Source organism: Festucalex cinctus, chromosome 14 (genome assembly GCF_051991245.1).
Source record: "Festucalex cinctus isolate MCC-2025b chromosome 14, RoL_Fcin_1.0, whole genome shotgun sequence".
Lineage (NCBI taxonomy): Eukaryota > Metazoa > Chordata > Actinopteri > Syngnathiformes > Syngnathidae > Festucalex > Festucalex cinctus.
Genome location: NC_135424.1, coordinates 4,977,414 through 4,994,414, shown reverse-complemented (window position 1 = coordinate 4,994,414; position 17,001 = coordinate 4,977,414). Strand labels below are relative to the sequence as shown.

The window sequence follows — 17,001 nt, the reverse complement described above, 5'->3', positions numbered from 1 at the left end:
CAACCTTAAATACTTAACTTTAATGAGAAAGAAAGAGCACATAAATTGTGTCACAGAGAGACGGAGAGAAATAAAACCGTATTAAAAAGTCATATCAAATTTATAGTGATCAAAATGGTCAATTTCACACTATTACAATAGTGATACTAGTAATGTGCTGGGGATTTTAAAAAATAGAAAAAAAATAGATACACTAATGAAAGCCAATAACAGTGAAGTTCAAAATAATAAATAAAATAAATACTGAAAGTGAAACGTCGTATCTCAAATCATATTTCCCCACTCCTGACATAAATAGAAATCTTAATTCATTTGTCCATCACACAAAAATACACACGTTTGTAGCACACTTTGGCCACCAGGGGGCAGTGTAATACAGATGCACATAATACACATAGAAGAGTTTCACAACTGTTTCTTGAGCTGCAGTTATTTAGTTATTTTGCAGAGGTTAAAGGGATACTCGACTCATTGAGCCATTTTCAACAATTAGAAGATATTTTGTCTATAATGAATGTGATAAATTCTTTATCTTTAAACAATTCATATCTTTAAAAACACATTTTCCACTTGCTGTCTCGACTGCGCTGAGGAAATAGTTAATGACCAATCGTGGCTCACTTTGCTGACCAAACCCAGACAACAGGTGAGCCGTGATTGGTCGTTACTTATTTCATCAGCACAGGTGATGTCATCTTCAGTCGACAGCAAGTGGAAAAATGTATTTTTAACCAAATATATGGTTTCCCTGTCAAAATGATGCAAAAAATATATATAACATAAAGGAGAGTTTACCATAAACTGCCACCGTCATGTGGTCCTGATGGACCGTGTTCCCGACGGAAGCCTGAACGGTGACCAGGTGACTTCCCTCCCGGGAGAATGTGAAGGACATCCCTCCGTCCAGACTCAGCAAAGGCTGAAAGGCCAACGAGGAAACGTATGAAGGCTGTCGCTCACGTCCGTCCAACGGCACCGAGCTCAATCTCACCTCTGTTTTGTTGTCAAACCACCAGTAATACGTGACCGTCCCCACGTTGGCGGGCCGCAGCGTCGTCGTGAAGTTTACGGCTTTGCTCTTGACGGCCACGGACGGACCCGAGAGCTGCACCTGCTCCAGCTGACCTTTGAGCGGGAAACACAAATTGAATCGGAAATGGAGGTTCTGCTGCGGCTGTTTTGCTTTGCAACCGAGTTCAAATGTCTTTTTTTTTTTTTTGGCTCTCTCTTCCTGTGAAATTATTTTCGATTGCTTGTAGAATTACTCTACAGTCTACACCAAAGTGAGGTGAACAATGACGCTAGTATGAACACAATGAGCCTAATGTGTATGAAATTACAATGAAACATGACGAAATCTGATGAAATAGAACGTTTTCAAGGGTGACGTAAATGATCAACACCTTTGTCATATTAAAGTTTTTTTGTTTTTTTTGATAACGTGTGGCAGTAAAAGAGTTAATGAACTCTTACGCTTACGACCATAATCATGCATTATCTGTTTCCAAGACTAAAGATTGGGTTGTATATTCAATAGTGGTAAAAGCTGTTGACTCACAAGTGACGTGAAGATAGAGCGTCACCCTATCAAAGCCCAGAACGTTGCTTGCTATGGCCGCGACTTGGTAGATGCCAACTTTGCCGTAGACGTGCTTGACGCCGTCCTCTATCGAGCTGATGTTCACGTAGGATATCGCCGTGCCGTCGCCAAAGTCCACCGTTATGCTCGTCGTCGAGCTCAGGCCCTTCAAAAGCAGGTGGAGGAAAACGCAATCGTTGACACGATAACAACACCTCGCTTGAGTCTTGTCACCAAAGTCAAGCACCTCTTCGAGAAAGACCAAGAAGGTGACGTTCTTGTTGAGCGTGGCCACCAGCGTGCCCTCGCTGGTGAACAGCTGCAGGCCCTTGGGGACTTGACTGGGACACTTCTGCCGCCTGGGGCTGTACTTTAGCAGCGTGCCCTCTGTGCAGTTGTTGGACAAAGCTCTGCGGTATCTGCCAGTGAAGCCAGGGAGGGTGCGAGTGAAAATACATTTTTTTCATCAAGAAAAGCAAAACAGTCAGTCAACCTAAGGGACATACTGGTTATTTGTGGTAGTTAGGGCTGTGCAATTAATCAAAAATTCATTTACAATTTTAATTGTTACGCTACACAATTACAAAATCGAAAATCACAAAAATAAAAGATTATTAAAAGTAATTTTGAATTGTTTAAATATTTGCACATTTTATTATTTAAAAATAACTAATTTAATAAATTTTTGTATAGTCAATTGTGATGTTATAGTTTTATTCCGTTTATGTTCAGTGATTGATGTTAACTTTTAGCACGCTCTAGTGGTGAAATGCGTATTAAGCCTGATTCATTTGAGTTGACGTCAGACAACCAATAACCAATATTTCCGATATTCATTTGCAGTAAAACAGAGGGGGAAAAAAACAATTATTTTTTTTTTTTTAAAGCCCCAGTGTGTAGCTCACGACCGCCATCTATCGGTCAAACAAGATAATGCAATGATTTTAAGCACACGAACTACGGCGTCTCAGAGAGACCCTACTTCAACAGCCTACCACCAATTTCACCGGAACAGAACGCAAACAACTTCTGGTATTCCCTCGAGTGATGACGTAAGTGAATTGCATTTGTTAGACATACTGTACAGATCCCTAATAATTGTGATTTAGTCATTTAATTTCAGAATTAATATTTTTGTCGGCATTGTTTGGACATACTGTACGTCAGCTAATGATAATGGCTATCTATGTTCATATTTGTTAGTGTAACTAAACCATGCAACAGAGAACACACAGTTATGTTATATGTTTTATAGACATGTGGACCATCTCAAAGAGGGCGAGGAGGGGGCGAGAGAGACGACGAGGAAGAGAACGCGGAAGAGAACGCGGTGTCTCGTAACGTACAATTATGTCATCATGGAAAAATAATTCCATTCGAGCATGCATGTGAATGGCTCAAAACATACCTTTGCTTGGAATATGTGGTATTTAGATTACATCGTTTGCTGATATGTTTAGTATATCGTGCAAAAATAATGGTGTTAACTGAACGACACATCTGCAACTCAGACTCGTAACCCCCCCGTGTCTTGTTGCTACTAACCACTCAGAAAAGTGCTGCTTACAAAAACATTTGAAACCCTTTACTCAGATATCGATTTGTCACCATGTTGAACAATTTTACCTAATAAATATCACTAAGCAACTTAATTAGTTTTGATTGAAGATACAACAGCTTCCTTGTACTTTGATGTGCAGGAATTTACATGGCTTTCACAAATAGTCTTGCTCATATAATAATGTACTTCATTGGCTCAGTGACTTTCAGTTCATTGTTTGGTACCTCATCTGACATACAATTGTTACCTTCTTGCAGAGACTCGTACAGGAAATGACCATGGAGGAACATGAAGATATCCAAGTCCAGCTGATAGACTGACACCAAGAAATACTTTTTGACACATTGCTGACACATCAGCACCACCATGATTTCCTGTACCTGGATCCCACATCAGCACCACCATGATTTCCTGTACCTGGATCCCAGACTGCAGCACCTTGGTGGACTTGTAGCAAATAAGTGACACTTTCCCAGATCCTTGAGGACAATACAAAGGTTTTTTACCTGGCATATAATTAGTCCATGTCTGACACTTGTTGTTGTAGTTTGTATAACTTGTATATTGTTGTTGTGTGTTAATTTGTACATTTTGAATAACTAAAAAAATACTATTTCCTTTGGCGTCAACATGCAGTGTTCAGTCGACACCTAACCTAACACTATTTTACATGACCAGAAATGTAAAACATCAAAAGCCTGGAGAATTATTATAAATGCTTGCAATGACAAGGAATTCTTCATTGGCCAATGAATGTAAGGTACAGTACATGAAAATGAATGAATAAAATAAAAGTCTACATGAAATGAACATATTAACTAAAAAAAAAAAAAAAATGCTGTTAGAATATAATGAGCTACATGAATTGCAGTTGTCCCAGAATTTTACCAATACGCTGTGCATTTCAAAATATGGAAAATAGACATACAGGTTTGGGCCAAAAGTAGTGTTACAGAGCAGGTATGTGTTGTACACAGCTAAAATATCTGATTAACTCAATACCATGATGGTTTTTTTTTTTTTTGTGTGTGTGTGCTGACATTTCCCCCCATTAACATTGCAACATTCCTCAAACTCTCCCGAACACAGTATGATCTGTAACACTACTTTTCGCCTACTCTATGATGTTATTGGGGCAAAATTAAGGAAGGCTTGTCCATTGATTGTGTGAACAGACACAAAAAAAAAATGAAAGTCACTGATGAAAAAATGAAGTCACTTCAATGTTTGCTGGTTTTATTAAGTTTGACATGCTCCTTGACTGCACAAGTACATGTTATGGAGTGAGGGCATGTTCCCACCAACGATGATATCATATTCTTCAAAGGCTTGCTGAGGAAAGTGAGGGAGGAGTCACTCCATGGCTTCAGACACCTGGTCAGCAGGTCCTGTGTAAAACAAGTGGTGCTTGTACATGTGACCATTCCGTATTGCTTCACACAAAAAGTTCATGTAGTGTGCAATGCCGTCCATATGTAAATGACATACCAAGACGTCGGCTGACTTCAGTTTGTTGCAGCTCAGATATGGTAGGTGGAGATACTGGTGGTACAACACCGAAGCCTTCTGGGGTCCTCCATTCAAGTGTCCTCATTCGGGGCATTCCAATATGGCTGCTGACTCTCCCCTTGATATTTTTTTTTCTTGCAGGTCGGTGATGTATTTAAACGGTGCATGAATGCTTGTATACATCAGAATATGGTTCTGGAACCCCTCAAGTTTGGCTGTTGATCTAGTGTGACACAAACAAAAACAAAATTATAAAATAAAATAGAATAATTGATGATACTACTATATGTCACCAACTTTCCAACAAAGCCCCCAAAATAGAGGTAAGATCTTTAGTTTTTGGGCCCAAAACATTGTATTAGCTAGATAAAAGTAACTTGACTGCATACTGCATAGAATATGCAAAGGCTGCTTGCTTGTCGAATTTCCGTGGAAAACGTGGCAGCCTGTAAATTCTTGTGCACCCAATTACACAATGGACCAGTACACACTTGAGTGAGAGAGTTCAGACTCTAGCAGTGCTTACGGTACAGCCAGCATTTAAGTCCAGAAAGTTATTCCCTGCCGAAAATTAATTTCGAGAACACTATTTTCACCAACCACAACGAAAATAATTTTCAACTCCTCCACTAATACAGTATGCTTTAGATTCTCCATTGAAGTTATGGGCAAATATACCTCCGAAATCACAGTTACATTACATTACACAATAACTTGCGCATTTACTCTAAATATAACGTGCCAGCGGGAATCTTTTTTTTTTTTCAAAGCAAGTAGCTACATAACGAAATCGTTCGAGTGGTGCGGAGTTGCTAATCAACAGTGATCGTAAAACAAAGGTACGAACATCGTATTAATTAGTACAGTGTATACTTTTCTCTCGCTCTCAAAACGTAAACACAAATGTACTCTTACTTACCGGTCAAGTAGAAAGCAGTCGAAGGCACCGGCACGTCCCAAACCTAGTCTGTTCCTCATTTCTCTCCATCTGGCAAATGCGGCTACAATATAAACTCTTGTTTTGTCGCGCTGAAATAAAATAAATTCCCAAAGTAAGTGTGATGCTTGATAATGCTCTCTTCGGGGACCGGAAACTCTTCTTCTTCGTGGACATGCGGTCGCCATACAAACCGGAAGTGCGTTTTAAAAACGCGTTAAGAAATGGAGCGCTGAAATTTGTGTTTGACGGCACCCGTAGCAGAAAGATGGCGGCGAAACATGGCGGACACTAGCAGGCGAGGCACGGACATGTAAGATAATTTGCGATTTCTAGACTAACCGTTATATTTAAAAAAAGTAAGTTTATGCGATACAACATATCTTTTTACATACTACTAACACAAACAATTTTTTTTTTTTTCGAATGATTTATTGTTTCACCACTAGATGCCACTGTATAATACTGAGTGTACCTTTAAACAAAACTTTTTTTTTTTTTTTTTTTTTTTACTATATTGACATATTTGTTTAAAAAATTATAACAAAAATTGCAGGGAGCTTCCAGGGTCATTAGCATGTGTTCGGCTAAATAAAAATAAAAATAAAAATTTCAACATTGAAATTTCAACAACTTTTTATTTTATTTTTTTTTTTATTATTATTAAAACGTGTAGGGAGTTCCTATTTTTTTTATAAAGTGGAAATCAAGAGTTCCCTGCACCTCTGACTGGCAAATGCATGTGAATGTGGCCCATTTGGGGGTTTTGTTCGGGTTCGTAAAATGTTTCAAAAGATCTTTGCAGCGAAAAATTGTCTGAATATGTTTCAAATGTGTTTACAACAAGTAAAAACTGTCTGTGAACATCTTACAATTCCTGATGAAAACCCCAAATTCGCTATGTTCGCAAGTATTCACTGCTCAGTGAGATACCAGCTTTATCGGCCTTCAGATTCAAAAAATGGCCGATGCCAGTATTTGTCAAAATGCCAAAAATTGGCCCGGCCGATTATCGGCCTATCCCTAAACTAGAACCTTAACTAGATCTCAAAAACCCCAACCCCCAAACCATTACCTTATTTGACCCCTACTGTATACTTCATTATTCCGTACATACAGTACAGCTTTGTGGTGGTTGTTTTTATGAAAACAGAAGATGAGCAGGAAAGACATCTTTTCCATCTGTGCTCGCCCGCTACTCTGCGCGTGACGTGACGGTGAAACGAAGTGACGGTTTACCCCGTGGAATTAAGGAAGCTGTCCCCGGTGATGCAATCTCTGGATGTGGCCGACGGAACGAACCAGAACGCCGGCGTGCAGCTCCCATCGACCTGCCTCTCGAATCCGTAGTCGCTGGTACATGTGGAACACAAATAAAAAGTGTTACCTCTTTAAAAAAAAAAAAAAAAGCAAGTAATTATGACTTCACCAAGTCAGAAACACGTTTGACTCGTTTCATCACAGAATTTGACAAAGTGGTGTTAAGGATGGCTAAATATGCACGCCAGGCGCCTTTCATTTCGCTCCCGATCAAAGAGATAAAAGCAAGAACAAGACAGTCTCGTCAGAGGGAAACGCTTGACATGCCTGAACCTGTCACATGAATTACACTTAAAATGTTAAAAGAAATAACTCCTAATTAAGTCTTGTCGAGGAGCCCGTTCTAAACGATACACGGGAGACGCGACAGTACGCCGCTGTCAAACGAGCTCTTTGTATCAGTTCAAATTATCTCCTTGAAACGTTGAAGCCTTCCTTCTTTTGCTAGGCTGATTACATGCTTCTTCTTAGCTGACTACCACTCACGATTATAATATTTTAAGATGATTATTGTTCTGTAGCCGAGCAAAAAAAAAAAAAAAGGAGACTACTGACATTTTGTAAAGAAACAGCATACATGTTGGTACCTTTCCGTTGGTCAGACATTCCTTTTGAATTGGGCTCAAGTCGAATTATTTGGACAGCGCATTTCAGTCCATAAAGCCTTAAGTGCTCGACTTCAAAGTGAAAATTGTATTTGAAATTTTTTAAGACGAAGCTTTAACGTAACAGGGGGCCAAAGTCATATGAATGCATACTTAACAGAATTTTTACCAGCCTAATTAGTAGCCCGTTTAACTCATTCACTCGCAGCCGTTTTCACAGAAGCAATTGCGTTCGCTCCCGGCTGTTTCACTGGATTTGGATTGATTTTGTATATTTGTATCTGTTTCCGTTTTGCAGCAATTAGCATTAGAATATAAGTTTCATTATTTCATTATTATTAAGCTAAGTTTCATTATTATTCAGAAATCTATTTAGAATTGTGAGCAATTTAGCTTTTTTTTCAACATGGCCCCGGTTGATCTCTCATGCTCTGCCGCCACCTGCTGGCCATTTGTGTAATAACTACGATTTCTTCTATTGTTCTTTTCAGTTGAGAGGCTTCATCAAAGACTTCTGTATGCTCTAGCATAAAAAAAACCGTCTTCGGGACACTTAAAACATTTAAAATAGAACGTATTTATACGTTTTTGGGAGCAAATTAGTTAATTATCACCTCCCATCAAAGTCGATTTTCGAGCCTTTCCCCCCAGACCGCTTCCCAAAAGTGCCGATACAGAACTGATGTTTGTTGAAGTCGACCACAAATTTGCTGATTTCCTCCCAGTTGCCGATGTCTATATGATCGTTATCAGAGATGAAGTCTGTGAAGTGAAATGGAACACCTAAGACCCACTTCTCCTGAAAGCTGTTGTCTTTAGCACCAGAGTCGCTGTTCGTCTAATTATCTGTTCACAGACACTGCAATGTCCCGCTTCGGCGAGTTCTGTCTGAAAGGCATCGATGAAAACACTGAGGAGAAGCGGACCAGTGATAGGGACTACAAATTGGCGTAACAATTACTTGGGGGTATTCTTTACAACAACTGAATTATTTAATACATTTGTCCAGCCAGCCATTTTTATTAAATGACTCATGAGGTTCGAGGGTGTGAGCTATCCCAGATGACTTCAAGAGAAAAGGTCAAAAGCCAATGGAATGGTCACATATAGACATCCAAGCATTCACACTATACACAGGTTAGTGAGAGTCTTTAATTAAGTTTAAGGCAATTACTAGGGATATAACAATAACTGTATAATTGTCACGATATCGCCGTCGTCACGTCACAACATTTAATTCCTTTGTGTAGTTGTAGCAACCTCTGGTGGTTACCGTAGTTTATTAGTGCAGTTTAATTTTAATTAGGAATGTTTTGGCCACATGTCCATATGTCTCCACAGTGTTTTTTTTTTTTTTTTACTTCCTGATTCTTTGATTTCATTTGTTGTTAAATGTGTGTAGACTGTTCAACCCAAACTCTTGATCTACACAGTTTATTGAAAAAAAAAAATAGTTAAATAAAAAAAAATAAAAAAAAATAAAAAAAAACTACTTGTATTGTGCCGAAGTGTTGTTCATATGCCGTAGATGCACTTCACTGCCTCCTATTGGAAGTTTTGCCTGTTAAATATCAAATTTTTCTGAGCTTTATACTTAATATCTAAAATGCAATTTTGAGACTTTATTTGTTCAGTTTTGTGTGTGCACTTTTTATTAACAGAAAGAATCAATTTTATTTTTTGTTTTTGATGGTTTTTATTGTTTATTTTGGATATTTACAATTGTTTTCATTCATTATATTTAAATATTCTGAAGAAATAAAAGTATATTTATCTTTAAAAGGTTTTAATTTCATTATTATACCATGATCATTATGATATGAAAAAGGCAATATTATCGTTTATTTTTTGGGGGGCAATTTCAATCGCAACCGCAATTTGTTATCGTGACAGTCCTGGGCGCGAACGCAGCCGATTTAGTTCTCCGCCAATCAAAGTGGCTCCTTCTGAAGGTGGCACAGCGGCGGAAAAGGCCGCAGCGATCCACGCGTGAGCGCTTGGCCAATGTGGCAACATCCCGTCATGAAATGACACGGTGATAACCGCTGGCCGACTTGACGCGCCAACCACTATTTCTATTGGTTTCACAGGGTCAAGCAACAGCCCTCATTTCGAAGTGGACAAAAAAGAAACAAGATAAGTGAAAAGTTTTCAAAGGCTCCTTTCTGTTTGTTATTATGTGCAAATGTGTTTCCATTGACGAGCCGCTGCAGATGAGGCGCGGACTCACCATTCGAAATCGGCCTCTGTGCACGGACAGGAGTCTGACATCTGAGGGATGTACTGTTCTCTGGCCTTGACACATCGAGCGTTTACTCGCAGTTTCTGGAAGATTCTCTTCATTCCCATGATGCACACTTCTCCCTGCAATGAATAATGGATCATAAGCATTCCGCAGCCTTCTTTGTCTTCTTCTTCGCAGCTCGCTTTCACGGCCAGACCGAATCAAAAAGGGGGGGAAGCTTCGCGAACTCACCTCGTTATCCAACTGCCATGTCACGTAATCTTCCGAAGTGCAGCGGTGTTGGAAAATGGACCGGAAGTCAATTTTGACGAGCTGCCACTCGGATCGGTGACTGAAGTGACCGAAGATTCTGCGCGCGAGGAGTCAAAAGGGGAGGGCGGGAAAGTAGGTCAGAACTTTTGGTGCAAAGAAGATAAAAAAAATAATTATTTTGGCCAACAGACTGGCTTTAATCAATTGCAAGCGGATGGGGGGGAAGAAAAAAAAAAAAAAAAGAGACATATCTAGGGCAAATTTAAACGCGTTCAAAGGCACTTGGAGTGGAAAAGTCTTCAAAGGCTGATATGTCATTGTGCCTCAATTAACAGTGCGGCAACACGCCAATTAGTTTCTTTCTTCATCTCTTACGTCATGATAAGGGTGTCCTCTCCGGGCTCCCCCAGCACGCCGTCCACATAGAGCGGCGAGGAGGTGAAGCTAAACTTGTCCCAGTTTGTGCCCTCATCAAAACTCAGCCTAAAAGGGGGGAAAAAAAGAAGAAGAATGAGCAGACAACAATGGATGGATCGCAAACAGCCCAGCCACAAATAGAGCCGCGACGCCAGAGGAAACGTCTCTGGTGTGAGGATTGATGCTTGGCAAGCCAAGCCGAGTGGGACGCCTACCAAATGTGTCTAATAGGCAGAGGTGTGTGCCGGATAGCCACCAGAGATCCTCCTTGATTTAGGAAGAACACGCTGTACTCTTCCTGAAAAACCTGCGCACACACACGCACACACACGGCCAGCTTTATTTTCGGGTTTGTTTTTTTCTGTTTTTTTTTGTTTTTTTTTACTTTTGAATTCATGCGGCAGCTGGCGAAGGCGTAACAAACATGCATACATAAAACAAACGAAAGAAACAACAAGACGCAGCCTCGTCCTCGGTTGTTTGAACTAACGAGAGCATCAAGATGGGTTGACTTAACAGAAGACTCAGGCCCGTGGCAAAAAATCTGTGGGTTTTATTTGTCGGCTTTTGAAAGCTCCCATATTCTTTTTTTAGGGAAATGAGAAGTGAAGAACTGAAGGCTTCCAGACAACTTTTAATGCTGTCTGTCACTTTGTTTGGGGATCAGCCATCTTTTATTAGCATCCGAGAAATGAGTCATTGTTTATGATGGAATTGCATTTTATATACACTCACGGGCACATTATCATGACAGCCAAGAGTGAAGAAACAAAGATAATTAAAGCTGCAGTGATAAACGAGGGCCTCACGTCAACTTTTTTTCCTGATTCCAAAAGGGGCTCATTATGTTGATTTCTTCAGTAAGAGTTTCCGAAAGTAAGAGGACCAACATTTTCACAAAATGGCCGACTTCCTGTTCAATTTCAAGCATTGGTCCTTGAGACTTTTTTTTTGTTCACTAAATGTCACGCTGAATGGTAAAACTGCTAACGAGGGTGAATTTTTTTCCCTAACTTTCCTCAAGGTGCTTTTTAATGAGGTCCGGGTGTTTTTTTTGTTTTTTGTTTTGTTTTTTGGCGCTCTTAAAACACATTTTCTAAACGAGAAACGTACTTGAAAAAACTGATCAGTTTTCAGGCATGTTGAGGCCCCCAAAAGGTGATTAATTTGTTGTTAAAAAAAAAAAAAAAAAAAAAAAAAAAAAAAAAAAGAATCAACTGTAATATATGTACATTAACTTTGACTGCCAAACGTTATCCAAAAAACAGTGCTAACCGATTTTGAAAATTTTCACTCAACTTTCAAAGCAAACGAATATCGTGCGCTATGACTACATAAACATGGTGGATACTATATGAAATATTAGATTCTATTCTTTTATGAGAAAAAAAAGTACGTTTCTACCTTATTCCATTCTTTAGTAATCACCATTTGAAAATAGGTCATTTGAGTAACATAAGTGAAAATACAAAAAATAAAGAGAAAACAAGCTTTTTGTCAAAAGATTTTTTGCACAACAGCGACTTTGACACTAATATTTTTTTTATAGTGACACTGTGAATTAGATTTAACGTGACAAACGCTTTGATCATTCATGTCATCCTTGACGCTCTATTGCACCAGATTAGTCATGTTCCATTGTAATTCGATACACCGGCAGCCCATTGAAGAGAAAAAAAACCTGCCATCTGCTGGCCATATTTAGTGGCTGATTTTGATTTCACAGCCCAAATGACAAGGCAGCGCTGCACAAGACATTGCACTGGCCATTGAGAAAAAAAACAAAAACAAACAAAAACTAATTAACGCCAATTAACGTTTATGGCAGCATTCATTTGGATTTTAGAATACGTCATTAAACGATTTTGGCGGTCAAAGAGTTCATGTTTTTGCACGATGTCAATAGTGTATAGCACGAAAAAAATGGTTCAAATATACAGTATACATACATTAATTACTTAATGTATGCAAATGTTTCCGTGAGTTCATGCTTTTGATGAACTGATATTATGAGTACATAAACACATCAGCGTTGTGTTCATTACGTCATAATTAAAGTACCTTTTAGTCGGCATCCATATCTCATTTACCAAGCGTTAACAACTACTAAAATCTGAATATATTCAATAAAAAATGATTCCAAGATGATTCGCGCCGCCTGATGCTCGGACCCTCATGAGGTATTTATGTTGTATGTTTATTATTTATGTTGTGGTGGTGTAAAACTGCACTGCATCATGCTTAGAGTGGGTTCTAATCATTTGGTTACTACTCGATAGGGTCAAAATATTCGAAACAGCTGTCAGTACCTCTCTGCTTATTTCAAACAATATGGACTGTACCTCTCTCCAAGTGTTGCCAGCATCAGATGTGATGAAGATGCTGACATTAGTGGTGGTGAGCTCGGGTCCAACCACACCTGCAAATAAAAAAGATGGGTAAGAAGGAGTAATAAATGAAATGACAATCAGGTTTTTGTGAAAAAAAAAAAAAAGAACTACAAAGGCAACCCGCTAATTAGTTCATTGCGTATGGAAAGCCGACCATCACGTTACAGTCCGCTTGCATTAGGGCCAAGGTGCAGTGGCTTACCAGATCCAGCAAATGGTGAAAAAAAAACAAAAAAAAACAAAAAAACTTTTTTTTCTAACCACAACTTATAGGCCTGGAGTGGAATATTTAACAATTATTATTTTTAATAATAATAATTCAATAATTATTTTTAATTATTTCAAACAGAAAACAAAAATCTAAATGAAAAAAAAAAAATACTATAATGAAATATCAAAATCTACTATAAGATTGCATTCTAAAGATCAGTTCACCTGGATGGATTATAGCACATTTGTATCTTCATCTTGTAATTTTCACCCAAAAGCCCAACTTGACTGGTCCATAAATAGTATTCGCACCTGATGCGATGATAACTCCAGGCGCCGTATCCTTGCTGACGATATTTCCAGAGGTGTAAGGATTCTCAGAAACGTGCAGGTGCAGATGTAACGAGCAGTACGGCTGCAGGAAAACGCACGCGTTAACACGCCGAATGCCAAATCACGCTGTTAAGCTTGTCTTGTTAGCCAGATGTACTAAGAGGAGAATTTTGCTAGCAGCCAATGACAGCATCCCGCTTACTTGCTCACAATCCACCCGTTTTCCTTGGAGATCCGTCGGCGGGGCCTGCAGAAGGCGCCAGTCTCTGCCTTTGTTGTACGTGATGTAAGTTTTCACTTGGTTCTCGACAACTTTATTTGACAGAAACACCCCTTTAATCCCGGCAACCTGAAAAACATGAAACACAAGAAGGGGGGGCCGGGGAGAAAACACAAAAAAGGGTGCAGAGGGGAGGGGGAGGACAAAAACAAGCATACATTATTCAAATTTAAGCAAAGCTGGAGCTCTAGTTTGGGGAGGAAGACATGTCAAAATTAGATGAGATGTTTTCCTGACAGGGAGCACTATTTTGCACCATCTGTAGGACCGTGCGGAATCAAAACAACATCTGGCGCAGCCTTAAGACTTTTTTTTTTGTTTTTTGTATTAATTCACGTGGAAAGGGACAGGGACTGGCACTATAGACTACCGTTGTCAAATTCAAGGCCTGGGGGCCAGATCTGGGCCGCCACATCATTTTATGTGGCCCGCTAAAGCAAATCATCTGCATCTACGACTAATCTACTTCATGTTTCACATGTGGATCTCTACCAAATCTGTCTAAATCTGTTAGTTAGTTAGCACTTCTCCTTTGCTGGGATGGTCCTTTGCCTTGTAACGATGCTTATTAGACCGCATGATTACTGTACAAGTGTGCCTTTGACCACCCACAATAAAAGAACAATATCTAAAATGTGCAATTGTATTATACACAGGTTCTGGGATGATTGGAATGGGACACACTTAGGACCGCCCCCTCATTTGAATCACATTTTATGATGCATTTCATGCTGACAGCGTCTGCAGCATGAAATAAATAAATATGAGAACATAGCCTTTTTATTTATTAATTGGTATTTAAATCTATTTATATATGTGTTCATTCATTTATTTTTATATTTATTTTTTTAAGTCTATTTTTTTATTATTATTATTATTTTATTATTATTATTTATTTATTTTTATTTTTGAATTTATTTTTACTTTTAATTTTTATTTCAGTTTATATATATATATATATATATATATATATATATATATATATATATATATATATATATATATATATATATATATATATATATATAGTTAGTCTTTAATTATTTGATTATATTTTTATATCCCTTTTTATTTCCCCTTTTACTAATTAATCAATTAATTTATTAATTAAGTACTTCATTTATTTATTTATTTATTTTTCATTTTGGCAATTTGGGTCCTCCACAGGTCATCACTAGTGACCACAGTGACCACTATTTTCCTCATGCCTTCATGCCTCCAATGCCTTTTTTTTTTTTTTTTGCACAGGTGTGCCTTACGCTGTCCACAATAAAAGGCCACTGTAAAATGTGCAGTTCAACCTGTTGGTACCCCTGGGGGGGTGGGGGGTGAGGGGGAATTGATTCATGCTGTCTACTCATCAAGTTGATATGCCACACCTGATGGGTGGATTATCTCGGCAAAGGAGAGGTGCTCACGAACATAAGTTTGTGAACAATATTTGACAGAAAATGTGCAGTTTTAGTCTACCGGGGTCCCTCGGAGAGTCAGAAGCTAATCAGCATCAGGTGTGACCACCATTTTCCTCAAGAAGTGCAACACCTTAACTGCACAGGTGTGCCTTATAGGCTGCCAACAATGACAGATGTGAAATGTGCAGCTTTAGTCTATGGTGAGGGCAGAGCAAGGTCAGATATGCGTCACACATCGAGTTGATCGTGATATCTAATCATCATGATGCTATGACACACCTGCGAGGTGGATGGATTAGCTCGGCAAAGTAGAGGTGCTCACTGAAATATATTTAGGCAGATTTGTGAACAATATTTGAGAGAAATAGGCCTTTTGGGTATGTAGAAAAAGTCTTAGCTGGAAACAAGTCTTGCATTCATATTTTTGTTTGATTTAGTTATCCATCAATTTGTTGTATTTATTTGTTAACATATATTTGGTTTCACAGTCATAACGCCCCTCGGAGGGAAACCATAACTACAATAGAGCCTGTGATACAAATGAGTTTGACACCCCTGCACTACAGCGTCACCATTTTTTTTTTTAACACTCGTGCTGCTGAGTCACGGCAGCTAAATGATGGTGGGCGGCGTGGTCAATGAACGACACCCCAGCCGAGCCGTTTAAGTGGTTGAATGCAAACAAGGCCTTAATCAGACCTGCAACACACACGCACACACACACACGGTGCGCAGTCATGTGCGACCTCCTCACTCGACATCTGTCAACACACATCCGCCCAAAGCGCCGTTTGCGAGCCTGCTGGCTGCAAAAAAAAAAAAGCGCCGCCGCTTCTGCTGGTGCCTGCTCGCTAACACAAACCTACTTTTTTTATATTCTTATATAAGAGAAGAAGCTGGCACAGTAAAAACTTGCAGTGCATCAGCATCTGTTCCATTATTGCAAAGAATAAGAAAAAGAGGCTTGTGATGCCTGTTGATGCTGCTCGCTTGTCAAAAGCAGACTTGTTGTTTGTTGCCGCTTCAACCGGAACGTATTTTAGGAAAGTTATTTTCTCCTCCTGTTATTTGCCTTCCCTACTGGGATAACGAAGAGAGTTTGGGTTTGATTCTTTATACAGTGAATATCTACATTGTGGTTCATCTTTGGTGTCTCCGCTATATCACAGGGTTTTAAGTGATAGAGAAGGTCCCCAACTAAACTCCAGTAATAGTTATTGTGCCCACACAGCAAAGAGAATATAGTGTTGTTGTATAATCTGTATATGCTCAGTGTGGGTTAAAAAGTAACTTGTTCGGAGGTTTATAATTACCGGAATAGGGTAATTTCGCATAAGGCATTTTACATTGTTAGCATGTTAGCATTACGCTAGTGGAACTTGTACTTTTATTTAATGAGAATGTGAGTTTGGTTGCTTTCCCCATTGAAATGAATGGAAATGACATTAACACATTCACTCGCAGCCATTTTCAAAGAAGCAATCCCCTTCGCTCCCGGCTGTTTTACTGGATTTTGACTGATTTTGCAAGGCCCACAGAATATTGTGTTCTATTACTGTAAAAACATGGAACCTACCAAAAGAAAGATTGATTGATAGATTGATTGATTGATTCATTCATTCATTGGGACGGTCACTCCTCTGTAAGGCTAAGTAATACTTGTTCTTTGCAGAAGATAAAGACTAGATGACTGCAAATATTGCTCTATTATGTGTGTTGTTCCAAAATTTGTGTCAAAATATATATAATAAGTTGACACTGATGCTATTGGTTTTCCCATCGATGGCATTTGCGTTGTTTGTTAGCATTAAGCTAAACAGACTTTTCTAAAGCTAAGTTGTTATATTAAATACACATGTAATTCTGTCATGTCTCATGCCTTGTGTTACAATACGTCTCAGTTTTTGGTCCTATCGTTCACGCTGTCATGTCTGATTTTATTTTGTAGTAA

General features: G+C 38.9%; 1 protein-coding gene and 1 long non-coding RNA gene across 4 annotated transcripts in view; both read right to left on the bottom strand.

The window, feature by feature from the left end:
• The window catches only part of LOC144001330 (VPS10 domain-containing receptor SorCS1-like), a 120,731-nt gene that overhangs the window by 16,372 nt on the left and 87,358 nt on the right, over window positions 1-17,001 (bottom strand). For all 3 annotated transcript variants that reach the window (XR_013278450.1, XM_077495551.1, XM_077495550.1), the window contains 12 exons: window positions 13,561-13,707; window positions 13,338-13,440; window positions 12,768-12,844; window positions 10,641-10,732; window positions 10,384-10,491; window positions 9,988-10,105; window positions 9,742-9,875; window positions 6,826-6,939; window positions 1,827-1,998; window positions 1,559-1,745; window positions 992-1,125; window positions 796-919 (listed from right to left, as the gene is read on the bottom strand). Coding sequence is in view for 2 of the 3 variants with exons in the window: in XM_077495551.1 (XP_077351677.1) it covers window positions 796-919; window positions 992-1,125; window positions 1,559-1,745; window positions 1,827-1,998; window positions 6,826-6,939; window positions 9,742-9,875; window positions 9,988-10,105; window positions 10,384-10,491; window positions 10,641-10,732; window positions 12,768-12,844; window positions 13,338-13,440; window positions 13,561-13,707 (1,510 nt within the window). In the remaining variant the exon portion in view is untranslated. The remainder of the gene's footprint in view (window positions 1-795; window positions 920-991; window positions 1,126-1,558; window positions 1,746-1,826; window positions 1,999-6,825; window positions 6,940-9,741; window positions 9,876-9,987; window positions 10,106-10,383; window positions 10,492-10,640; window positions 10,733-12,767; window positions 12,845-13,337; window positions 13,441-13,560; window positions 13,708-17,001) is intronic.
• LOC144001336 (uncharacterized) lies at window positions 4,356-5,854 on the bottom strand. The gene is made up of 3 exons (XR_013278459.1): window positions 5,569-5,854; window positions 4,629-4,872; window positions 4,356-4,528 (listed from the first exon to the last, which is right to left on the bottom strand). It is a non-coding gene; the product is annotated as an uncharacterized LOC144001336 (long non-coding RNA).